At 40.1% G+C, this 26,166-nt stretch overlaps 2 protein-coding genes across 2 annotated transcripts in view; both read left to right on the top strand.

The window, feature by feature from the left end:
• Positions 1-26,166, top strand: part of LOC306818854 (NLR family CARD domain-containing protein 3-like) — a 54,264-nt gene that overhangs the window by 3,056 nt on the left and 25,042 nt on the right. The window contains exons 8-10 of the mRNA XM_079336578.1: positions 49-1,906; positions 2,013-2,186; positions 19,367-19,540. Of these exons, the coding sequence (XP_079192704.1) occupies positions 49-1,906; positions 2,013-2,186; positions 19,367-19,540 (2,206 nt within the window). The remainder of the gene's footprint in view (positions 1-48; positions 1,907-2,012; positions 2,187-19,366; positions 19,541-26,166) is intronic.
• Positions 1-26,166, top strand: part of LOC306818853 (uncharacterized protein) — a 137,817-nt gene that overhangs the window by 88,633 nt on the left and 23,018 nt on the right. Inside the window, exons 14-15 of the mRNA XM_079336577.1 lie at positions 5,333-5,506; positions 7,583-7,756. Coding sequence (XP_079192703.1) covers positions 5,333-5,506; positions 7,583-7,756 — 348 coding nt within the window. The remainder of the gene's footprint in view (positions 1-5,332; positions 5,507-7,582; positions 7,757-26,166) is intronic.

Raw genomic sequence — 26,166 nt, 5'->3', positions numbered from 1 at the left:
GATCTATATCAGGATATGTTCATTGATCTCACTTCTGTCTTTATTCAGGAACATTTGGTGCAGAGTGCCGGCGTAAACTGAAATCTAACCTGAAGGAGAAGTTCCAGTGTGTGTTTGAGGGGATCGCTAAAGCAGGAAACCCAACCCTTCTGAACCAGATCTACACAGAGCTCTTCATCACAGAGGGAGGGACTGGAGAGGTCAATGAGGAACACGAGGTCAGACAGATTGAAACAGCATCCAGGAAACCAGACAGAGCAGAAACAACCATCAGACAAGAAGACATCTTTAAAGCCTCACCTGGAAGAGATGAACCAATCAGAAGAGTGATGACAAAGGGAGTGGCTGGCATCGGGAAAACAGTCTTAACACAGAAGTTCACTCTGGACTGGGCTGAAGACAAAGCCAACCAGGACATACACTTCACATTTCCATTCACTTTCAGAGAGCTGAATGTGCTGAAAGAGAAAAAGTTCAGCTTGGTGGAACTTGTTCATCACTTCTTTCCTGAAACCAAAGAAGCAGGAATCTGCAGGTCTGAAGAGTTCCAGGTGGTGTTCATCTTTGACGGTCTGGATGAGTGTCGACTTCCTCTGGACTTTAAAAACAACCAGACCCTGACTGATGTCACAGAGTCCACCTCAGTGGATGTGCTGCTGACAAACCTCATCAGGGGGAAACTGCTTCCCTCTGCTCGCCTCTGGATAACCACACGACCTGCAGCAGCCAATCAGATCCCTCCTGACTGTGTTGACATGGTGACAGAGGTCAGAGGGTTCACTGACCCACAGAAGGGCGAGTACTTCAGGAAGAGATTCAGAGATGAGAAGCAGGCCAGCAGGATCATCTCCCACATCAAGACATCCAGAAGCCTCCACATCATGTGCCACATCCCAGTCTTCTGCTGGATCACTGCTACAGTTCTGGAGGATGTGCTGAAGACCAGAGAGGGAGGAGAGCTGCCCAAGACCCTGACTGAGATGTACATCCACTTCCTGGTGGTTCAGTCCAAACTGAAGAACATCAAGTATGATGGAGGAGCTGAGACAGATCCACACTGGAGTCCAGAGAGCAGGAAGATGATTAAGTCTCTAGGAAAACTGGCTTTTGAGCAGCTGCAGAAAGGAAACCTGATCTTCTATGAGTCAGACCTGACAGAGTGTGGCATCGATATCAGAGCAGCCTCAGTGTACTCAGGAGTGTTCACACAGATCTTTAAAGAGGAGAGAGGACTGTACCAGGACAAGGTGTTCTGCTTCATCCATCTGAGTGTTCAGGAGTTTCTGGCTGCTCTTCATGTCCATCTGACCTTCATCAAGTCTGGAGTCAATCTGATGTCAGAAAAACAAACAACATCCAGGTGGTCTAAAGTATTCAGCGAAAAACCTGACCCAACACTTTTATACCAGGGCGCTGTGGACCAGGCCTTACAGAGTCCACATGGACACCTGGACTTGTTCCTCCGCTTCCTCCTCGGTCTTTCTCTAGAGACCAATCAGAGTCACCTACGAGGTCTGCTGACACACACAGGAAGTGGCTCACAGACCAATCAGAGTCACATACGAGGTCTGCTGACACACACAGGAAGTGGCTCACAGACCAATCAGAAAACAGCCGAGTACATCAAGAAGAAGATCAGTGAGGATCTGTCTGCAGAGAAAAGCATCAATCTGTTCCACTGTCTGAATGAACTGAATGATCGTTCTCTAGTGGAGGAGATCCAACAGTCCCTGAGATCAGGACGTCTCTCCACAGATCAACTGTCTCCTGCTCAGTGGTCAGCTCTGGTCTTCATCTTACTGTCCTCAGAAAAAGATCTGGATGTGTTTGACCTGAAGAAATACTCTGCTTCAGAGGAGGCTCTTCTGAAGCTGCTGCCTGTGATCAAAGCTTCAAACAAAGCTCTGTACGTGCTCACATAACTATCCAGGTTAAATGTAGTTCTCTTTATTCAGAAATAACAACTATGGCTTGTAATTGTTTTCATTTGTGTTCTTCTGAATCCTCTTCAGGCTGAGTGGCTGTAACCTCTCAGAGAGAAGCTGTAAAGCTCTGTCCTCAGTCCTCAGCTCCCAGTCCTCTAGTCTGAGAGAGCTGGACCTGAGCAACAACAACCTGCAGGATTCAGGAGTGAAGCTGCTGTCTGCTGGACTGAAGAGTCCTCTCTGTAGACTGGACACTCTCAGGTTAGTGTGCAGCTGATACAGATTTTTCCCAGCAGAGTAAATGTTGATCAGTATCAGATTATAAAATTGACTCAGCTGCATGGTTATGACTGGATGTTACTGGTAAAACAGCTGAGAATGGACCTGTGTGTGTGTGTGTGTGTGTGTGGTTGTGGTGGGGGGTGGGGGGGGGGGGGGGGGGGTCTGAAGAGGCTGGATCACAGTCTGAAACTCCTGCACAACTTGTGAATAATGAAGTTGAACACTAGAAGCCAGAGGCTGAATTTCTGTTAGACAGTGTTTACACTGGTCTCCAGTCTGTTTCCGTGCAGATGAGTTGTGATGGCGGCGGCGGTTCCCAGAGGATGAGCAGCATCGGTGTGTTCTCTGTGGAGCGAGGCGATCTCCGTGGTTGTCCTGTTCATTGCAGGATGGAACCAGACGTGATCTTTACACTCTCTAAATACTTTTTTTGTTTTAATTCGGTCTGTGAATAAGACGCTCTCCGAGAATCTCCGTCGAGATGCGTTCAATGGATGATGCAAGCTGGGGATTCAGAACACTGTCATTCCTTGATAAATACCGTTTTTAATTCGGTCTGTGAGTGAGAGAGAGAGAGAGAGAGAGAGAGAGAGAGAGAGAGAGAGAGAGAGAGAGAGAGAGAGAGAGAGAGAGAGAGAGAGAGAGAGAGAGAGAGAGAGAGAGAGAGAGAGAGAGAGAGAGAGAGAGAGAGAGAGAGAGAGAGAGATTAACACAAGTGTTTCCTAATAAACATTCAACATGCTTTAACAGTTCTCTAAAAAACCTAATCAACAGAGAAAGTTTATTTTTTGTTATTCTTTTTTTTTTTCTTCTTCAAATTAATCGATTTGGCTCTCTGAAATCAAAACAAGCGTCCAACCCCTCCCTGCCGCTTAGAGAGCTTTGAAACCAGGGCGGGAAGGCCGTCAGTATTTTTCGGAGAGCCAGAGCCAGAGTCCGAAGGGCTTCATCAGGGTTGTCTGCGGTAGTCAGTCATTGGAAAGGGCCAAACGGAGGAGCCAGTCAGGGATCTCAGGATGTGGTCATGGAAGATGGATCGTTCCACATGGCCGCCACGTCTCTGAACCTGCAGCCGGAGTATTTGAAGAAAAGGAATAGTTTCTACTTTGAGACAAGCATACAGTGGCATGATATTGTGTCATATCGTATCCTGTGTTATCATATTGAATTGTATTGTTTCTTGTTGCATCATATCGATGGCAAACACCTGTGTCGTGGTTTTCACAATAAAAAAGGGCTTTAAATAACAAACCAAGTTCTGACCTTGCATTGATGAGGTACTGAGCCAGGCTGATGTTGGCGGGGGTCCCTGTGATTGTGATCTGGCGCTCCGATGACCCTTCCATGGCGTTAGCAATTTTGATCTGCGCCCCAGACATCTGACGGATCTCGTTGATTTTGGTTCCCTGGCGTCCGATTATGCAGCCTATTAGCTGGGAAGAAAATGGAACGGCCATGAAAGAGACATAGATACAGACATTTTTATCTGACGCTGTATTTGACGGAACATGTGAGCGTGGTCGTGTCATCGTCAGCCTTTCAGCTCAAACTTCATTGCTTAGCCAACAAGTCTTTTCCATTAAGGACAATCACTTTACAAACTCAACTGCCTCTGGCTGTAAAAAAATCTCTGCACTAGAAAAAGAGAACTGCTGTCAGATTGTATCTCTGGAAACTTCAACAGGAAGCCACTTTAACAAACCAGAGATTTTGGCACTGTAGTCAAACAGTGTTTGGGAATTTGTGCTTTGATTGCAGTTAGTTCTGAGCAGTGCTGCTATTTAGGGAATTTGATTACTATTCAACCAATCATATGAAGATTTCTTGACTCTTATAGGTCTTTCCAAAGGCTGAAGACAAAGCCAACCAGGACATCCAGTTCACATTTCCATTCACTTTCAGAGAGCTGAATGTGCTGAAAGAGAAAAAGTTCAGCTTGGTGGAACTTGTTCATCACTTCTTTCCTGAAACCAAAGAAGTGAGATTAGAAATTGCTGAACTGTCAGCTCTACAGAAGACGTGTAGAACTATATTGTAATGCAACATGAACTATATCCATATTAAAGATATTGTCTTATATCATGTTTGAATATATATCCATATATCTTAAAAACTGGATATATCTCCCAGCCCTAATCTGCCACCAAGACAAGACACGTCCAGTTACATCTCTAATATTTCTCTGACTCTGATCACTGTTGGAAATATTTGATGTGATGTAAGTACTCAACAATAAAAAGATATATAACATGGGTTTAGTCCATTTGAAATGAATTCAGATATTTAAATTAGAGCTGAAACGATTCCTCGAATAACTTGATTACAAAAATTCATCGAGGAATTTTCGCTGCCTCGAGGCTTTGCTAAGTTTGTTTTTTTGCGTCATCAAAACTTTGCTATGAGTATAAAACATGTTTAATGTAGCTGCAGCTACCTGCTCCTCTCTCTGACACACAGACATTTCAGCGCTAACACACACACACGCACACACGAGCAATGACGAGCCGGCTCCTGTCGTTCACTTCAAAGAGCCGAGTCTTAGAGCCGACACATCACTACTCTGTAGTCTCTGTAGTCTGTGAGCGCGCTGAATGCACACGAGCAAATTCTCAATTTCCTGATCTGATAAAATGATTGAATCTGTGATTGATTCAACAGAACATAATGCTTTCTCAATTAAATGTAACAGATGTGTAGGCTACACAAAACACTATTTTTTATTTCAGCCATTAAAACATGGTTGGTTGTAACAAGCAGCCGTTACCATGGTAACTGCAAGGCAGCAGGTTTGTAGGGACGACCCGAGACAAGTTAAAGCTTAATTAAGCAAAAGCATGATTTATTCGATTTATCAATTCGGATATTCGATAGAATACTCGATTACTAAAATATTCGATAGCTGCAGCTCTAATTTAAATGTAAAGATTCTAATAAAATTCAACATATTGTATGTTTCAATCTAAGAATGATCAGGAAGTACAAAAACATGAATGAATCACTATGAAGTCCTTCAATGTGTGAATGAACAGATGATGATCACATCAGTGTGTTCATGTGGACAACATCACACATTCATGTATAAAGCTCACTGTCATCTACATTTACTTCTTTTATTCTTTATTCAGATTGAGGGGCTGCAGTTTGTCAGAGATCAGCTGTTCTTCTCTGGTCTCAGCTCTGAAGTCCAACCCCTCCCATCTCAGAGAGCTGGACCTGAGATACAACAAGCTGCAGGATTCAGGAGTGAAGCTGCTGTGTGATTATCTGCAGAGTCCAAACTGCAGACTGGAGACTCTGAGGTCAGATCACTGACTGTAATATAGATATGAATATAATAGAAACTGTGTTGACTGTGTTTGAATTTCACCCATTCTTGAGAATTGGGAAACATCATGTCCCAGACAAACAAACTTAAAAATACCACTTACAAATGAACTTATTCCTTTTTTAATGAAAATCCCTTTAAAAGATTTTTACTTTGAAACTAATTTGAAATCCCAAATGTTGGTTCTGATTTCTTTGTTTCATGTCTAAACCTGCCCGATGGCAGAAAACAATTTAAAACTTTAAACTATTTAAAAACGAGTCAAACTCTTCAAACTATAAAACCTTCTGATACTAAAGGTGTAAAATACTATTATAGTCATCAACACTTTAAAATGTTGTTTTTAGGAACATTTGGACCTGTTAAAGTTTTGTCCCAGATTTGAGTCAACGCTGTCAGACTTTTACAGAAACATCAAATAATCAGACATAAAAAGAGGTGAGCTACAACATGAAGGACCCCCGTCTTATTCCTGCTTTTAAAAAGGGGGGGATGCTGTTCAAACATGGTTCACATTTTGATTTGTTGAGAACTTGATGAAATGATTTTACTATCAGCTGTGTCTCTACTCGGGCTGTAACGCTACACAAACATTTGGGTTGGGTACGGTTCTCAGTTCTGAAGATTGGGTTGGGTACATTTTGGGTCCAGTAAGGGACCTGATGCAACACTTTCTTTTTCTTTATCAGGAACATTTACAACTTCCCTTTTACACATTGTCTTAAGTTCAGCATGGACAGTTCAGACTTCACCTGCTCAGGTTTCTTTTTCATGACATTTTAAATGAAACATTCAAAAATAACATCAAATCAAATATACTTATAACCAAAAGAGTCTCCAATCAATAAAAGAAATGAATGAAATAAAATCATCCATATAGCCTATAGTATATATAAAAAGATGTGTTTTAAATGACAGAGACAAACACTGACACCTTTCTGTTTATGAAGTCAGCACTTTTTAGAGCACAAAATAAAGCTGGGACAGTTTCATCTCACAACTATTCATATTTCCCTCTGTCAATATAAGAAGCTGTAAAAACACAAAGTCCCATTCTGCATGTAATCCACTGTAATAAAAACAGCAGTGGTGTTTGTTATGTCTTTGGCCCGTTCAGAATTATTATCAAGAGGCTGTTTAAATACAAAGGAGACTTGGCTTTGCTCCACACTCTCTTTGTTCCTGCTTGCAGTGATGTTCACGTTGGCGTGCTATCTCTTTGACTGCTTTAATAAGTTGGACGTGTTGTCAACGTACCCGACAGCTTCACTGCTGTCACTCCTGTGAGCGCTCGCTACACTTGAATTGTGCACTGGCACACAGATTTTAGCCCAGGCTTTCTGTCATGAAAAAGACTTTTGGTTCAAGGGTTTAAAAGCATCAGATCCCGACAACAGACGGGTTCAAATCAAGATTGAAATGAAAAAAGTCCTGAGAAGAGTGGAGAGTGACAGCAGGGCACGAGGACAACAGAAGGGAGAAGAGAAGTTTCAGCCACAGTGGCAGACAGCTGGAGCTGGAACACGCTGCAGCTACATTTCTACTTAGATTAAAGACTAGATCCTGGTAAAGATCAAGGTTATTCACAAAGCATGTCAGTCATTAAGAGAGCTCCTAAAGTCCAAATGTAAGGATGAAGAGTTTCTCCCTCAGAGAAGAAAGGAGGAGAGAAAGGTGACAGCTCTATCACAGCCTCATATTAATATCAAATAGATTCAGTCCACTCTTACAGTTACCAGCATGCTGAACAAACACTTCTGCATCACAATGCTTCAAGACTTCATTGTTGACTGTTATTTTAACATGGGTTTAGTCCATTTGAAATGAATTCAGATATTTAAATGTAAAGATTCTAATAAAATTCAACATATTGTACGTTTCAATCTAAGAATGATCAGGAAGTACAAAAACATGAATGAATCACTATGAAGTCCTTCAATGTGTGAATGAACAGATGATGATCACATCAGTGTGTTCATGTGGACAACATCACACATTCATGTATAAAGCTCACTGTCATCTACATTTACTTCTTTTATTCTTTATTCAGATTGTGGGGCTGCAGTTTGTCAGAGATCAGCTGTTCTTCTCTGGCCTCAGCTCTGAAGTCCAACCCCTCCCATCTCAGAGAGCTGGACCTGGGAAACAACAACCTGCAGGATTCAGGAGTGAAGCTGCTGTGTGATTATCTGCAGAGTCCAAACTGCAGACTGGAGACTCTGAGGTCAGATCACTGACTATGTCATTCATTTGAATCATTTCAATCCACATCCTCCATTGTTGCACATTTCAGGATTTATATATTTTCAGTATTTGTCTGAATTTAAATCTCTGGATATTTAATGATTTAGGAGATTTCTTATTCTTGAAGTTTCTGAATAATTTAGAGATTTGATGTGAAAATGTTTTTGTGACTCTGTGAAGTAAAGTTGAACAAGGTGCACATGAAGCCTCTGGTTTCCTCTGGTTCTGTGAAGAAGTGAAATCATGAAGACTTGTGATTGAATAATGTGTGATTTGATAAATGTAGTAACATCACAGAGCTGACTGAGATCAGCAGCCTGTTCTTCATCTGTGCACATGAACAGCTGGATGAATGTTGAGCTGACATTTGGAGGATTTAGATTTAGTGAAAACACAATCAGAAATGATCCTCTAATCATTTAGAGAAAACTTGATTCATCAGGACAAAGTGATGTTGAGATACTCATCACAACCTGAACACATGTGACTGGATTACACATTATTTTTATTCTTCTTTTATTCTTTATTCAGATTGAGGACCTGCAGTTTGTCAGAGATCAGCTGTTCTTCTCTGGCCTCAGCTCTGAAGTCCAACCCCTCCCATCTCAGAGAGCTGGACCTGAGAGACAACAACCTGCAGGATTCAGGAGTGAAGCTGCTGTGTGATTATCTGCAGAGTCCAAACTGCAGACTGGAGACTCTGAGGTCAGATCACTGACTGTAATATAGATATGAATATAATAGAAACTGTGTTGAATGTGTTTGAATTTCACCCATTCTTGAGAATTAGGAAACATCATGTCCCAGACAAACAAACTTAAAAATACCACTTACAAATGAACTTATTCCTTTTTTAATGAAAATCCCTTTAAAAGACTTGTATTATGAAACTAATTTGAAATCCCAAATGTTGGTTCTGATTTCTTTGTTTCATGTCTAAACCTGCCCGATGGCAGAAAACAATTAAAAACTTTAAACTATTTAAAAAAGAGTCAAACTCTTCAAACTATAAAACCTTCTGATACTAAAGGTGTAAAATACTATTATAGTCATTTACACTTTAAAATGTTGTTTTTAGGAACATTTGGACCTGTTAAAGTTGTGTCCCAGATTTGAGTCAACTCTGTCAGACTTTTACAGAAACATCAAATAATCAGACATAAAAAGAGGTGAGCTACAACATGAAGGACCCCCGTCTTATTCCTGCTTTTAAAAAGGGGGGGATGCTGTTCAAACATGGTTCACATTTTGATTTGTTGAGAACTTGATGAAATGATTTTACTATCAGCTGTGTCTCTACTCGGGCTGTAACGCTACACAAACATTTGGGTTGGGTACGGTTCTCAGTTCTGAAGATTGGGTTGGGTACATTTTGGGTCCAGTAAGGGACCTGATGCAACACTTTCTTTTTCTTTATCAGGAACATTTACAACTTCCCTTTTACACATTGTCTTAAGTTCAGCATGGACAGTTCAGACTTCACCTGCTCAGGTTTCTTTTTCATGACATTTTAAATGAAACATTCAAAAATAACATCAAATCAAATATACTTATAACCAAAAGAGTCTCCAATCAATAAAAGAAATGAATGAAATAAAATCATCCATATAGCCTATAGTATATATAAAAAGATGTGTTTTAAATGACAGAGACAAACAGTGACACCTTTCTGTTTATGAAGTCAGCACTTTTTAGAGCACAAAATAAAGCTGGGACAGTTTCATCTCACAACTATTCATATTTCCCTCTGTCAATATAAGAAGCTGTAAAAACACAAAGTCCCATTCTGCATGTAATCCACTGTAATAAAAACAGCAGTGGTGTTTGTTATGTCTTTGGCCCGTTCAGAATTATTATCAAGAGGCTGTTTAAATGCAAAGGAGACTTGGCTTTGCTCCACACTCTCTTTGTTCCTGCTTGCAGTGATGTTCACGTTGGTGTGCTATCTCTTTGACTGCTTTAACACTTTTCCCCTCAGAGAATTCTAGAATGCCAGTCAGCGCCAGCCTTTTTCACCATTTTCACCAATCTTTCAAGACCCACAGAATATTTTCTTCTTTGAATATGTAAATATTGAACACATCCAAAGAAAGATCAGAGCTTCTGCCTTCATATACAAAAAACTATTTTATTCAAGCTTCATTCAATCTTATTTTATCAGCACTTGAAAATCGGCCATTTTCACAAAAAAAACAACATTCCGGACAAAAAGCTGAGAAAACAGCACTTTTGTAAAACACACTTATTTTCAAGAAAAAAAAGTGATTTTGAGTTTACATTTGGATTCTTTTTACTTTCATTTGACAACTACAGTTATTTTTTAAAATAAATAACTAAAATAAATAAAAATTATTACATAAAATTATAAATTTCCTTTGAATAGTGTAGCACTACAACATTTACAAACTATATTATACATTTTTCTTCTCTTAAACACTCAGAAATACTTTGTTTTTACAAACACTTAAATATCATTATTATTTTCAATAATAAAACATTAGTTGAACAAAAACTTGATCAAGAAGAGAGACAACTGTGTCTCCCAGGGAAGTGCCTTCTCTGCAACAGGGTTTCATGTTGTAACAGCACCCTGTGTCAGAATCACAAAGGATGTAGGATTTGAACCCATATTTGACAGGTTTTTGGGGATTGTACACCCTGAACGCTCGCCGTCCACGCCACAGAAGCATACCCTCATCAATGCAAATGTTGGTGTTAGGTTGATACATTTGACTGAATTTAGATATAAGGTAATATAAGACAGGGCGGACTTTGTACAACCTGTCAGTGCTATTTGCTGGCCTTGATTCATAATCATTGGAGTGTAGAAATCTCCATATGATTTCAAACCGGTTGCGGGACGTGACCTTGTTGAAGTAGGGGGTGGCCAAAATGTCATCTGTAGACCAGTACATTTCAAGGTCAGGCTTAGGAATGATATGATCAAGAGCAGCAGCATCATTTAGAGGTCCAGGATTCTCAGTGAAAAGAGTCTTTTGGCTGCCAGTTCATTTCTTTCCACATCAGATTACCTGGACCAGGACCTGCACCTGGCTGGTTTACAGGCCCTCTTGCTTGGTCACCAGGTACTTGACCTTCACCACGTCCATGAGATCCACAGGTCCGACCTCTGCCTCTTTGCTGTGATCGACCTGTAAATAATTAGAATGACAATTTTTTTATTCAACAGTGTGATGTGCACAAAGAGAGGAACGTTATTTTTCGGCCTCTTCATATCATATCTTACCTCTTTCACCTTGAGTAGTTCTGTATAAAGGACACCTGGACCTTGAATCCCTGGACTCTGTGTGTGTAAAATGCCATACAAATATTCATTTGGTAAATAGTTTGTGTGCAAAATGAAAGATACATTTCTTTTTCATCTCCTCTCAAAAATGAGCAGATGCTCTCGTCTTGTATCGTGTAATAATCATACAATCTTAGTAACAGGTTATCAAACTAAAAAAATACACCATGTTATCATCCACCTCTTGCACCTCTGGTGGGTCTGTAAGAAGGAGACCTGGATCTTGGAGACCTGGACTCTGTGTCTGGAAAATGTTATGCAACAATTCGTTTGGTACATCGTTTATGTATAAAACTGAGGGATATGTTATTTCCACGTCACGTTATCTCATGAATTAGCAGATGCGTATGCTATTGTAACCCTTCTGGAGTAGTTACAGAATGCTCGGACCAATATTAGGTTCGACTACTAGAGCAGTGATTTATGTACAACGCATTAATAAGCACAGACCAGAAAAACAAGTTAAATTGCCGGCTTATTATAGTTAGTTGAACACAGAAGAACAGTTGACATACAGTTAACATAAGATTTTCAATCACTTTATAAAAAAATGAAATATTCTTCCCTTTCATTCAAGTGATTTAGTTTATTAATCCCTTTTTAGATTTAAACCTATTGTTTGGCTTAAAAGGATATTATTTTCAACCAAGGTTATTGTTTGTATTAATTTCAAGCTTTATCCTTCAATCTATTTGAGTTTACTTTATTCTGAATAAAGTCTAGTTCTTTAGTTTCAAGATTTAGTCCAAGTTTTGTTTAGTTCCCTTTTAAGTTTCAACCATTTCTTATTTTTGTTTGTACCAAACAAAACATTTACACTTCACATAATACCATTACAGCATTAACATGTATGGTTAACAAAAAACAGTGATGCAATACACAAAACTCAAAATAATTCAGCAAAAGACTGAATAACTTGTATATCACAAGCGTCTCTATTCCTTGAATTGTCCTTAAAGAGCATATTGCAGGTTAAAGACAAAACTTAACTAATCATAGGAAAATACGTTAACAATACTGTTTTTAAAGAAATTCTGAAATTAATAACCCACAGGGTCTCCTAGAGACGTTTTAGTACGTTTTCGCACGTCTTTGCTCTTTACTTCCGTATTCGGCTGTGACGTAATATAAGGGAGTCCCGCTGAATCCCCGTCTGTTTAACATAGAAAAGCATTGATCCGAGTGTCACTCCCGTCAATAAAGAGGAAGAAAATATGTATTCCTTTACATATAATGGTCCACTGGCTTATTATTCTGAACCTATTAGATGTGATAGAGAGCAGAAACAGGCAGGATTAGAGGAATAACGGCCTCAGGAGAGAAGTGAAGTTGTGGTGTGAGTAGAGACCCTGAGCAGGCGTCCTGCTGAGTGACAGGTGTCAGCTCGCTATATATGGGCTCGTGCTGTGTTCACATCAGCATATGTAAAGTTTGTAATCACATTCAATCCATTAAAAAACAATTTGTAGAAGGTGCAAGTGCCGATCATTCCCCTTTACATTGTATGGGAGTTGCTCGTAAAAACGGCAAATCTGTACAACGTATTACGGTGCCGCGCTGTGCGCGAGAGAGGGAGAGACAGACAGACATAGAACCCGATTTCACGGCCTGTGCTAATGCAGCACTTTGTCTTTATTGTTTATTCCTCATGCAGCCCAGTGCTCACGTTGTTATAGAATATACAGTGTATGGTGTATGACGTGAGTTCACAGCGCACGTAATCCACACAAACATGCACAACAGCGCACACACTCCACAGTTTAATGCGTGCACATATATTAGGCTACTACAAAAAGTTTAAAGTTTTAATGGGATAGAGGACCGACAGAGCTTGTGTTTCTGTTTGTTTCCAAACCGCGCGTTCCGTCTTTCCCCACTGCGCGCACACACGCTCTGTTGCAACAGAGTTGGATTTATAATAAATCGTATGACTACATATATTAATACAGACTGTCCGGTGTCTATTACGCGCAAACTAGAGAATATAACAGAGGATTCCAGCAGATCAAATCATTAAACGCTTGTCTGCGTATATAATATTTTATGTTAAACAGCCAGAGATTTAAATCATTAATAAGGAAACGCTTTTGTGTCTGATGCTGAAATATTCAACGTGTCTGTTCGATCGTTTTCTGAGGTTGTGGGAATAATTCACCAAAACACACTATGAATAATCAAGCCACTTACACTATGCACCCGAATGTGCGCCGCGCAAATTACAAACTATTGCAGGGAGGCATCCTGTCTGTTCTCACTCACTACCACGTATCATTACACCTCTTTAATCATGTTTTAGCCTGTTTTTTGTGCTTTAATTCTTTTGTGCTGCCTTCTAAATGTTTGTTTGTAAAGTGTTTCATGCTCTCAGTATAAGACAAGTTCCCCCAGGGGCAATAAAGGCTTCATTCATTCATTCATACACGCATGAATAAAGCCGATCAAAGCAGAGTGACAGAACGCGACTCCCTTACGTTACGTCATATGACGCGTTGTTGAAAAAAAAGCGAGTTCTAAACAGCTACACTAAAAACAGCCACTTTCTCCTTTAAATTAGAGCACTTATGTTTTGAAGAGCATACAGAAAATTGATGTACTTATTCTCCAGCCCTTATCTGACAACATGAAGTGTTAATCTCAACTTTTTTTTAACCTGCAATATGCTCTTTAATGGTTAATCCGGTGTCTCAGAGAGTCGTCTGCAGTTTTGCAGAGATATGGATCAATCCTCCCAGTTTTTTGGTGAAATCTTGCAACATCCAGCAGAGGGCGTTTCACTTCTGTGTGTTGCACAGTTCAAGGGGTCCCTGGGTGGCTCGCCATCTTGTATCTCACACGTGAAATCCAACTCCGGTATTCGCTCAGAATTCCTGGTCCCAACCTTAATGGCCTACCATAACAACCAAATAATATTCATAAACAAATCAAATAATACATCCGGTAGCTTCAAACATCAATAAAAGTCTGTTTTTCAGCTTACTTGGAACTTCATAAGATGGCGCACTCGCCATCATGGCGGCGGAAAAAAATAGCATCACCGGACATTGAACTACAGCATGTGCTCCGTTTAAGCACCAAATGTTACCGTGTATATCCACCATCAACATAAAACAACATAAATCTGCTACCTTAGCGTTCCATTTCCATGAAATGACCAATACATGATGACAAAACATTTTTTCTGAAATAAAATACAATTTTTACACTCACCAAGTCCCGTTCGACAGTGTGTAAAACGTCACCAAGTCACGGACAGGTTGAAGAAACAAAATTAACTCCTTCAGAGTACAAAAAATAACTGTATAAACTTTTACTCGTTCTTTCTCTCTATTTTCCTCTGTTTTAAGCAACAGCTCTGCAAAGTCTGTCTGCGTATCTCCCTCGTTCAGCAGCAGGAGAAGAACAACCCGGTTGGCTGTGGCTAATCACATGGGTCACGCTGCAACGCGACTCTTCAAAATAAAAGTCTAAACACATTTTTAAACCATTAAAAATAACAACATGAATTCACAAGTTTTTAACCCTTTAACATGTTTTGAAGCCTAAATTAAATATTTTATCATGAAATATAGCATTGCTGACAATTTAAATGATTTTTAGCCCATGTTAATCTATTTATTGTCTATTTATCACTTGTAATGTATTTCTTATTGGCTGTTTTTATTAACTAGCTTTAATTGACTGAGGCTTTGTAGACCAGGGTTACACTATCACGGTAAGTCAAAAAATAACATGATCATATCTTACCTCTTACACGTCTGAATGTAGGTCCTGAATCCCTCCATTCGCTGTCGCTGCTGCTGTCTTCATCCAGATCAGTTTCACGGAGGTCAAAAAATGAATTATCAGAGTCTGTATCTATAATTAACTCTAAAGCTTCTCCAGCTGAATATCTCCTTGCTGGCGCCGGCATGTTTGTACTGTTCAGCTTTTATCTCATATCTATAAGGCTAATGTTTACTTTTTGACGCGCGTCAAACTCACATACAGACTGATAGAACTCCACCCGCTGGAAAAAAAGGACGAAGAAGATTTTCTTTTTTTTTTCTCTACTTTCCCGCGGGTGGTCTTGTTTGTTGGTTTTTGGCCTCACAGTACTGCAACTTTTTCACAACATCCATCATAGCGACCCCTATCGTATTTCACTGAAAACACCAATTGACGGAAAATCTCGTCAATGGCGGAGAATGAGTAAATAAGTTGGACGTGTTGTCAACGTACCGGACAGCTTCACTGCTGTCACTCCTGTGAGCGCTCGCTACACTTGAATTGTGCACTGGCACACAGATTTTAGCCCAGGCTTTCTGTCATGAAAAAGACTTTTGGTTAAAGGGTTTAAAAGCGTCAGATCCTGACAACAGACGGGTTCAAATCAAGATTGAAATGAAAAAAGTCCCGAGAAGAGTGGAGAGTGACAGCAGGGCACGAGGACAACAGAAGGGAGAAGAGAAGTTTCAGCCACAGTGGCAGACAGCTGGAGCTGGAACACGCTGCAGCTACATTTCTACTTAGATTAAAGACTAGATCCTGGTAAAGATCAAGGTTATTCACAAAGCATGTCAGTCCTTAAGAGAGCTCCTAAAGTCCAAATGTAAGGATGAAGAGTTTCTCCCTCAGAGAAGAAAGGAGGAGAGAAAGGTGACAGCTCTATCACAGCCTCATATTAATATCAAATAGATTCAGTCCACTCTTACAGTTACCAGCATGCTGAACAAACACTTTAGCATCACAATGCTTCAAGACTTCATTGCTGACTGTTATTTTAACAAGGGTTTAGTCCATTTGAAATGAATTCAGATATTTAAATGTAAAGATTCTAATAAAATTCAACATATTGTACGTTTCAATCTAAGAATGATCAGGAAGTACAAAAACATGAATGAATCACTATGAAGTCCTTCAATGTGTGAATGAACAGATGATGATCACATCAGTGTGTTCATGTGGACAACATCACACATTCATGTATAAAGCTCACTGTCATCTACATTTACTTCTTTTATTCTTTATTCAGATTGTGGGGCTGCAGTTTGTCAGAGATCAGCTGTTCTTCTCTGGCCTCAGCTCTGAAGTCCAACCCCTCCCATCTCAGAGAGCTGGACCTGAGAGGGAACGAGCTGCAGGATTCAGGAGTGAAGCTGCTGTGTGATTATCTGCAGAGTCCAAACTGCAGACTGGAGACTCTGAGGTCAGATCACTGACTGTAATATAGATATGAATATAATAGAAACTGTGTTGACTGTGTTTGAATTTCACCCATTCTTGAGAATTGGGAAACATCATGTCCCAGACAAACAAACTTAAAAATATCACTTACAAATGAACTTATTCCTTTTTAATGAAAATCCCTTTAAAAGATTTTTATAATGAAACTAATTTGAAATCCCAAATGTTGGTTCTGACAATTTAAAACTTGAAACTGTTTTTAAAAAGTGTCAAACTCTTAAAACTATAAAACCTTCTAATACTAAAGGTATAAAAATACTATTTACCAAATATAATTTACCGTTAAAACCAAATATTACAAGTCTGGAATGAATTCAAACAATCACAAACAACTGCTCTTTAAATGATAACAGAATATATTTAACAAAGAAACATCATGTTCATCAAACAAATAACTATTATAAACTAAACTACACAACACAAAGTATAAACAAACAAGAGTGGCATGTGTCTGTCTGTCTGTTGTCTGAAGATGCTGGATCACAGTCTGAAACTCCTGCACAACTTGTGAATAATGAAGTTGAACACTAGAAGCCAGAGGCTGAATTTCTGTTAGACAGTGTTTACACTGGTCTTCCTGAACATGAAGATATTACCCGGATATAACGCTAGAGTTCACAGAGAAACACACACGGGACGCAGCGGACAAAGAGCTTTTAAACTAGTCAAACCAGAGACGCAGTGGTCAGATAAGAAGCAAATATTATCTTCACAACTTCACATGAATGACTCAGTTATTAAACACACTCTCTAAAGCTCACTGCTCAGACCTGATTCAGCCTCACTTGTAAAGCGTTTGTCTGCGGTTGAGGAGAGGAAAGGTCCCACCATGAAATCAGATCTCCAGTCTGTTTCTGTGCAGATGAGTTGTGATGGCGGCGGCGGTTCCCAGAGGATGAGCAGGATCGGTGTGTTCTCTGTGGAGCGAGGCGATCTCCGTGGTTGTCCTGTTCATTGCAGGATGGAACCAGACGTGATCTTTACACTCTCTAAATACCGTTTTTAATTCGCTCTGTGAATAAGACGCTCTCCGAGAGTCTCCGTCGAGATGCGTTCAATGGATGATGCAAGCTGGGGATTCAGAACACTGTCATTCCTTGAGGCCTCGGGTTGCCTGCACGCCAAAACATTGAAACAAAGAGCAGCGTGCTGTGAAGCAGGAGTAGACTTGTGTCTCTGGATGCTGGAAGCATTTGAAGAGAGAGAACAATGGGAGACGACTGCTTTTATTCACCCTAAACTTCACACCAACATGTGTTAGCTGTTGCAGAGCATGCTGGGAGTAAGAGACAGCTAAAGAACTACTATTCTGGCTGTCCTCAATAAACACAGTGCTTTGTTATCCATTGAGTTTTTTAAGTTAGGCTCAGAGAGAGAGAGAGAGAGAGAGAGAGAGAGAGAGAGAGAGAGAGAGAGAGAGAGAGAGAGAGAGAGAGAGAGAGAGAGAGAGAGAGAGAGAGAGAGAGAGAGAGAGAGAGAGAGAGAGAGAGAGAGAGAGAGAGAGAGAGAGAGAGGAGAGAGAGAGAGAGAGAGAGAGAGAGAGAGAGAGAGAGAGAGAGAGCGAGAGAGATAGCTGAACTGTCAGCTCTACAGAAGACGGGTAGAACTATATTTTAATGCAACATGAACTATATCCATATTAAAGATATTGTCTTATATCATGTTTGAATATATATCACACTTTCTTTTTCTTTATCAGGAACATTTACAACTTCCCTTTTACACATTGTCTTAAGTTCAGCATGGACAGTTCAGACTTCACCTGCTCAGGTTTCTTTTTCATGACATTTTAAATGAAACCTTCAAAAATAACATCAAATCAAATATACTTATAACCAACAGAGTCTCCAATCAATAAAAGAAATGAATGAAATAAAATCATCCATATAGCCTATAGTATATATAAAAAGATGTGTTTTAAATGACAGAGACAAACACTGACACCTTTCTGTTTATGAAGTCAGCACTTTTTAGAGCACAAAATAAAGCTGGGACAGTTTCATCTCACAACTATTCATATTTCCCTCTGTCAATATAAGAAGCTGTAAAAACACAAAGTCCCATTCTGCATGTAATCCACTGTAATAAAAACAGCAGTGGTGTTTGTTATGTCTTTGGCCCGTTCAGAATTATTATCAAGAGGCTGTTTAAATGCAAAGGAGACTTGGCTTTGCTCCACACTCTCTTTGTTCCTGCTTGCAGTGATGTTCACGTTGGCGTGCTATCTTTTTGACTGCTTTAATAAGTTGGACGTGTTGTCAACGTACCCGACAGCTTCACTGCTGTCACTCCTGTGAGCGCTCGCTACACTTGAATTGTGCACTGGCACACAGATTTTAGCCCAGTCTTTCTGTCATGAAAAAGACTTTTGGTTCAAGGGTTTAAAAGCATCAGATCCCGACAACAGACGGGTTCAAATCAAGATTGAAATGAAAAAAGTCCTGAGAAGAGTGGAGAGTGACAGCAGGGCACGAGGACAACAGAAGGGAGAAGAGAAGTTTCAGCCACAGTGGCAGACAGCTGGAGCTGGAACACGCTGCAGCTACATTTCTACTTAGATTAAAGACTAGATCCTGGTAAAGATCAAGGTTATTCACAAAGCATGTCAGTCCTTAAGAGAGCTCCTAAAGTCCAAATGTAAGGATGAAGAGTTTCTCCCTCAGAGAAGAAAGGAGGAGAGAAAGGTGACAGCTCTATCACAGCCTCATATTAATATCAAATAGATTCAGTCCACTCTTACAGTTACCAGCATGCTGAACAAACACTTTAGCATCACAATGCTTCAAGACTTCATTGTTGACTGTTATTTTAACATGGGTTTAGTCCATTTGAAATGAATTCAGATATTTAAATGTAAAGATTCAAATAAAATTCAACATATTGTACGTTTCAATCTAAGAATGATCAGGAAGTACAAAAACATGAATGAATCACTATGAAGTCCTTCAATGTGTGAATGAACAGATGATGATCACATCAGTGTGTTCATGTGGACAACATCACACATTCATGTATAAAGCTCACTGTCATCTACATTTACTTCTTTTATTCTTTATTCAGATTGGAGAGCTGCAGTTTGTCAGAGATCAGCTGTTCTTCTCTGGCCTCAGCTCTGAAGTCCAACCCCTCCCATCTCAGAGAGCTGGACCTGAGATACAACAAGCTGCAGGATTCAGACGTGAAGCTGCTGTGTGATCTTCAGAAGAATCCAAACTATGGACTGAAGACTCTGAGGTCAGTCTCTCAGTGTTCTTTAGTAAAGCCTCCACATATCAGCTCATACATATATTTACATTCTTGTTGTTCGTTGTTGGAGAAATCCTTTTCTTGGTTCTCTGCTACAAAGAGAGTTCAACATACTCAGGGTTTGTTTTCTGTGATCTGGCTTCACTAACCCTGACAGAAGAGATGGTGCTGAACAGTCACATGAAGCTGGTGATCAACCTGAGAAGTAAACCCAGAGTTTCATAAAAGGGGCGGAGCTATCTTCATATAACCTATCACAATATCTAACAAACTGTGAACAAACGATATGAATCATATGAAGAAGTTGAAGAGAAACAGGCTCAAAGACTAAAGTTACACAGCTGCAGGAACAAATGCAGGAAGGACAACTGACAGAAACAAAGAAACATCAGAGAGGATTCATGTCCAAACTACGCCTTCTTCTATTTTCCTCCCATGGTTAGTTGACCTTTGACCTGACTATAATAAGTCCTGTTTCTTCTCTGAACTGAATGTGTTGCTCTGACTCTTTAAAGTGGAGAGGAGAACAGTCGGCTGTCAGAGCTGGTAGGACAGAACGACGCTGTGTGTGTCTGAGTGTGTGTGGACGTGAATCTCTCATAACTCAGTGTAAACTCACACTCAGACACCAACATGAAACCGTTCAGTGTTAAAGTCCAAAGGTGGAGTGGGGGCGGAGCTTAGTTACAGCGCTGTGGGGGAATCTGATGACTCCCAGCTGATGAAAATGATTTCTGTCCTCTCTCTTCTTCTCTCATTAGCTGGAGATGATCTCTGTGAGTGATCAGGACTCTGGTGGAGCAGAGAGGAGCAGCTGATGATCCACAGAGGAGGAACCTCCACCATCTTGTGTGTGGAGAAGCTCTGCAAGCTGAGGAGAGCTTCATCCATCAGGGACTGACAGAGGAATCAGCTCACACTTCATTTCAATCATATTTCTTTTTTTCAATTCTATTTGTAATCACACATATTCAGAGACATTTGTACAGTACAGTCATTTGTGCTTAAACAATAGAGTGATTACTCTTTTTATGTTTTTGTGCTTTAACACAGAACAAAATAAATCCGATGTAAGAGATGAGGTGATCTCCCACTGAAAAGAAAAACAAAGACAAAAACAAAGTATACAGGGGTTCATAACTAAAGGAAAAGCAGTTGAAAGAAAAGATGGGAGTTTAGGGGAGATATAGGATTTTCATTTTATCCAGAGATCTTCAAATGAGTTTTTGTGAAGCTTCAGAGAACAAGTGATCTATGTCATTGAATAGATTCCATGAACTACATGGTAGCAGTCTTCCACTGGTGGAGGAACATTTCTTTGTTATGGCCTTTCTGCCAGCAATGCTCAGGCTTCCAAGTGAGTATTTGGTTTAGTGGATGAATGCAGGTTAGCAAGGAAGACTTGGTCCCATTCCTGGGTAACATCTGACTTTAAAGACATCTGTTGGTTCTCTGTGGATCTCAAAGCAGAAGCTGTGTTTTTTAGGACAGAACAGGTGGCAGTGATTTGCTTCCTGTGAGCCACAATTCCTCCAGCAGCTAGAAGAGTCTATGGGTACATCTCAGTTCCCTTCATTACATCCAAGTGTCCTCCACTTGTGTCTTAGTCCAGCAGAGATGCACAGAGATATTGTCTGACAGTAAAAAGACTTGGGTAAAGTCAGCTCTCTCCTCAGATCTCCCTCCTCTCTCCTTCTTTCAGTATAAGAGCTTTGGGACCATCCTTAACACGGCCGGTCTAGAACTATGTGGGGTTGGGCCCAGGAGCCAGGAGATAGCACTGAAGAGAAGTGAGATAGAGTCTGTGTAATGAGATTTCTGAACAGCTTTAATAAAGTATCTAATCAGACTCTTCCAACCCAATGTTCTCCATGAGATGGAGCTTGTGATCTTCCACTCAAACTCCCAGTATTTTCCCAAAAGCTTCTTCACAGATGTGGAAGTTAGTTTCCTTTTCCCATATGTGTTTGATGTAGGTGGTATGTTCTCTGTGTTCCTCTTGTAGCCCTCTATACAACCTGCAAATGATTTGAATCCCAGAGTCCCCTCTATAGGCAGCTATGAAAACTTGTATGAGATTATTGTCAAAGACTTTTTCAGTCTCTGTCATCAAACTGTTTAAATGGTGGCGTATTTGAAGAAATCTTGAAGCAAAGAGTCTTTTCAGTGTTTGGAAATGTTTGCTGGTTATAAAAAGAAGAGTAAGAGGAGAGGCCTTGTTTGGTCCATCTCTTGTAAGGAACATCCAGTTTGTTGGGGGTGAAGTCGGGGTCATGCCAGCACCACCTCAGTATCTTTATTTCATCAGACAGGCCAGTCCTGCTGATAATACTGAACCATGTTTTCAGGGATCAATTCATCCAGCTATTCCCTTTATCCAGGAGCTTTTCAACCAATCGTTGATCCCCTAAACATGCCTGGATTGGGACGCTCTCTGACAACTTCTCTTCAATAGTTTTCCATCTGGCTTGATAATCAGATCTGCACCAACAAACCAGGGTTCTCCACTGTGCAGATATATCATAATGTCTTAGAGCGCCCTTCTTCTTCTGCAGTTGAAGAGTTTGAAATCTTCTCCTTGGTCTTTTCCCTCGCCATATGTACCGTGATATTAGTCTATCCCACTCATTGAACTGTTTCTCTCTTCTTTCTATTGGAAGAGTCTGAAACAAACAGAAGATTCTGGACAAGATGTTCATTCTCACAGACTCCATCCTCCACTCCAAGCTTCATATTGGAATTCCATCTCCTTCCATCCTCCTGTATTTGTGTCTTCAATAAAGTCGAGTTCATATAAATGAGTCAAAACTTTCAGGATGTTCACTCTCAAGTATTTTATTTGTGTTGTTTAAAGATGGGAAAGAAGTAATTAATGTTTGAATTTATTGTTACTTTATCTCGCTCTGTTTCTTTTACCATATATCATATAACCACAATGTTCAACTTGTTTTTACTCTTTCTTTTATTAACATATAATCCATCCAGCAAATCCACCTCTTGTGCCTGGCTCACGTTTTATACCTTTAATATTATTGTCTTGAGTGGTGGCTTGGCTTAAAGCTTCAATAAAGATGGCCGACAGTAAAGGGCTTATTGGGCCTCCCCTCTGTCTAACTGACATGACTTTGATATGGCTCCGTTCACTTTGATTCTTGCACTTCTGAAGCGCTTGAATAGTCTGAATGAAGGTCTGCTGAAATCCAAAATGTTCTCCTACTCTTTAAAGAAAGTCCCAGTTGAGCCGATCGAAGGCTTTTACCGCATCAAGACTCAACAATACTGCCTGGAGTTTATTCTCATCCATATGTTCAATGAAATGAAATGTTGGGTGAATATTATGATGATAGTATGGTGATAATAAAACTGAATGAACTGAAGAATACACAGAGTATGTGTCTCTTTCTTTGTTTTTCAAGGACTGAGAACCGTACCCAACCCAAATGTTTGTGTAGCGTTACAGCCCGAGTAGAGACCCAGCTGTGTTAGCTCACTGATTTCACATACACAGGTACATGTGGAAAGGGCGACTCTTTTTGCAACATACTTAAATGACACAGATGTTTGGTCAGAGGTCGGTCAATGATGACTCACGCTCCGTCAATAAACTCATTTTTATTGATTAGATGTAATCAAACGGTGGTCTTCTGTTTCTGATCATATTCGATTGATCCTGTATCAGTTTTGTAAAGTTTTCAATATTGTCATGATCTTGATGTCCTGTCTTGTCTTTAGTTGTCATGTTTTCAAAGTGTTTCCCTGTGTCCAAGTGTTTCTGATTTTTATATTTAGTCTTTGTCTTGTTGTCAGTGTTTCTCTTGTGTGGTTTAATATTTCATAGTCTGGTATTTACGTTAGTCTTTGGTGTTTCCTGTTTTATTTTATATGTCTGGTTTTGGTGTTGTCAGTGTTGTGTTTTACTTGTTCTTGTCCTCAGTTTCTGGTCTTGTGCTCTTTGTTCCTTGTTTCCCTCCTGTCTGATGACCTGATGTGTCTCACCTGTGTCTTGTTAACTCCACCCCCTGTTCAGTATATAATGTCTGCCTTCCCCTCATTCTGTGCCAGTTCGTCTTGTATTTTTGTCTCTATGTCGTCTTGTTCCCAGTGTCTGCGTTCCAGCATGTTTCTGTCTTGACTTTTGGAATCTGAACCTGTTAGTGTTTGACTCCCGTGTACCGAACCCTGCGTACAGTTAAAATGGATTTTTGAAACTGCCTTTTGCCCTGGAGTCGAGCGTTTGGGTCTCTTCCTCTGATCCGTGACAAATATCATATATAATGTTGTTCATTAGTTTGGTAGCAAATGTTAGCGGCTGATTGATTATACTTTTATCTGGTATGGAGAGGTGTTTTTCAGTCTTAATATGTCAGTTGTTAATTGATTGATGTAGAGCAGCTGTGATTAATTTTTCTGTGTAGATATCAAAAGGAACTGGTTTTCTGGCTTCATATTATTAATCTGCTGTTTTCGTAAATAATATATTGAAGTTAGTTTTCTAAATATGTGTATGATGTTGTATTTAATGTACATGTATCTCTCTATTTGAACTTATTATGAATGAATGTGTAATGTATGATTGTAAACACAGAGCCGTTGACAGTTTGCTCAGAGGGGAGATGCTTGACTCCACACACGACCTGTTGATTGTACTTTTATCTGTTGAATACAGAATACAAGAACTACAAGCTGTCTCCTGAGACATTGCCGAAACAGCAGAACACAACGCAGAACGTACACACGGGTCACACGTGTCTAGAATGGATCTCCTGGACTGATGCTGTGAAGAAGAACAGCTCCCCAGTCGACCCCTGAAAGGTTCAATTCATGGGAGAGAAAGAGAAAGTTTTTCACTTTGTCAGGTGTTTTCCGACTGTGCTCCACCTCCGATCCAAACGCTCCCTTTTCATCTGTAATGATGCCGTCATCTTTTTCCATGAGATAAACTTGTCTCAATCTTTGCTTCCATTCAGCCACATTCGCTGGTTTAACATTCTTCCATGTTGCTGTTTTATTTTTCTTGGTGAACAATAATAAAATATTCACACTATATCTTCTGTCAGCAGTGAAAATATCATCCGGTATAACACCAAGTAGGTTGAACTGAACCTTTCATGGAATTTCACTTTTCATAATTTTCTCCTCTTTAATATTTTTCCAGTGTTTTGAAACAACAGTCCCAGAGTGTGTGCATAAGATCACCTGTTTTACTGCATTGTCTCCAACAGAGGGCAGCAGAGAATGTGTCTGCTTTTTATTCTCACTGTTTCTTTCTTTACCTGCAGAAACAAACACATGTTCATTTAATGGAAACAATCAAACAGAAATAACAGTGGTATAAAAGTATTCAACAAGAGAAGAGGAAACAGGCTGATGGCCTCTTTTATTTATTGAGCGCTGTAGTTTCCACTCATTTTAATGTGCTGGATCTGAGTCTTTCACTTTCTTCTTCATTTCCTCCAGGTTGAAGAAACATCACACTCATCATCTCACACTGAACAAATTCTCAACAGGACCTGTAAATGATGACAACAAAGACAACACAGCAGGTTTGTATTTCACTGTGATATACTTGTAACCACGACTTAGTGTGACATGTTTTAAATGCATATTAAAGCAGGACTACAGCAACATCTACAGCTGGGTTCAGAGGAGCATGCTGAGGAAAACAAACACTGTTGTATGTGGCAACAAGTTGAAATCATTTCTCCTCTTTAGTCTTTATATAATCCTCTTCAGGTGTAGAGAGGCATCAAACGGTTCAAGTTCAAGTCAATAGTTTAGTTTCAGTCAATGTGTTTTCTGTTTAGTGAGTCACTTAGATAGTCTGGGGTCCATATATCTTGATGTGGTTCATGTCTGATCTGGAGTCCCACTGGAGAAACAGGTGCAGACTGGATCCTCCACCTTCCAGCTGCTGTGATGGCCGCTTTGCTTTGTGGTTGGAATCAACCACAGAAAACAACAACAACCGGAGAGCGGTCATAAAACCACTGAAAAGTGGTCCTCCTTAATCCTGCTGCAACCAACAATCTTTACCCTCCTTTTGGATAACTTTCACATCGATTTGAAGAAGAACATTAAAGTTGTGTCTGATCTATTTCATGCTATCTGCACGGACTCCGCTCCTTCTCTGTCCCTTCCTCTCTGCCCCTCACAGCCTGTTTTTTCTTCTGTCTGTGAGAGGTGCAGACTCTCCCTCTCAAACAGGAGGTCAGCGACACCTAGTGGACATTTTGACAAACTGAATTATTGAGCGTAACATAAACATGAGCTCCATACAGCATTAAAATAGTATCTGTTATATTCATGGGGCTTACATACTGTTTAAGTTCAGGTATAGAGCAAGTGTCAGCTCACATTTATTTTCACCGTGTGAGCAGTCTTGGTCTGTGGATAGATGAGACATTTCTGTCTCATGTCTGCACGTTGGATCCTTTGACATTTCCAGTCTGTTTGTTGGGACCTATATTTCCCCGACCACAGGAGAGGTCTGATAGAGTCTGCTCTTTAAAGTGTTTCCTATCCAGGACAAATGCTTTGCTCATTAATAGTTCACATGTTGTAGAAAATACACTTCAGCAGCGTGTTGACCATGATGATACAAGTTTGAGGGGGGG

This window comes from Symphodus melops (assembly GCF_947650265.1).
Source record: "Symphodus melops genome assembly, chromosome: 23".
NCBI classification, from domain to species: domain Eukaryota; kingdom Metazoa; phylum Chordata; class Actinopteri; order Labriformes; family Labridae; genus Symphodus; species Symphodus melops.
Note: the sequence above shows the minus strand (reverse complement) of the source record. Positions and strands in the feature narration are given on the sequence as shown.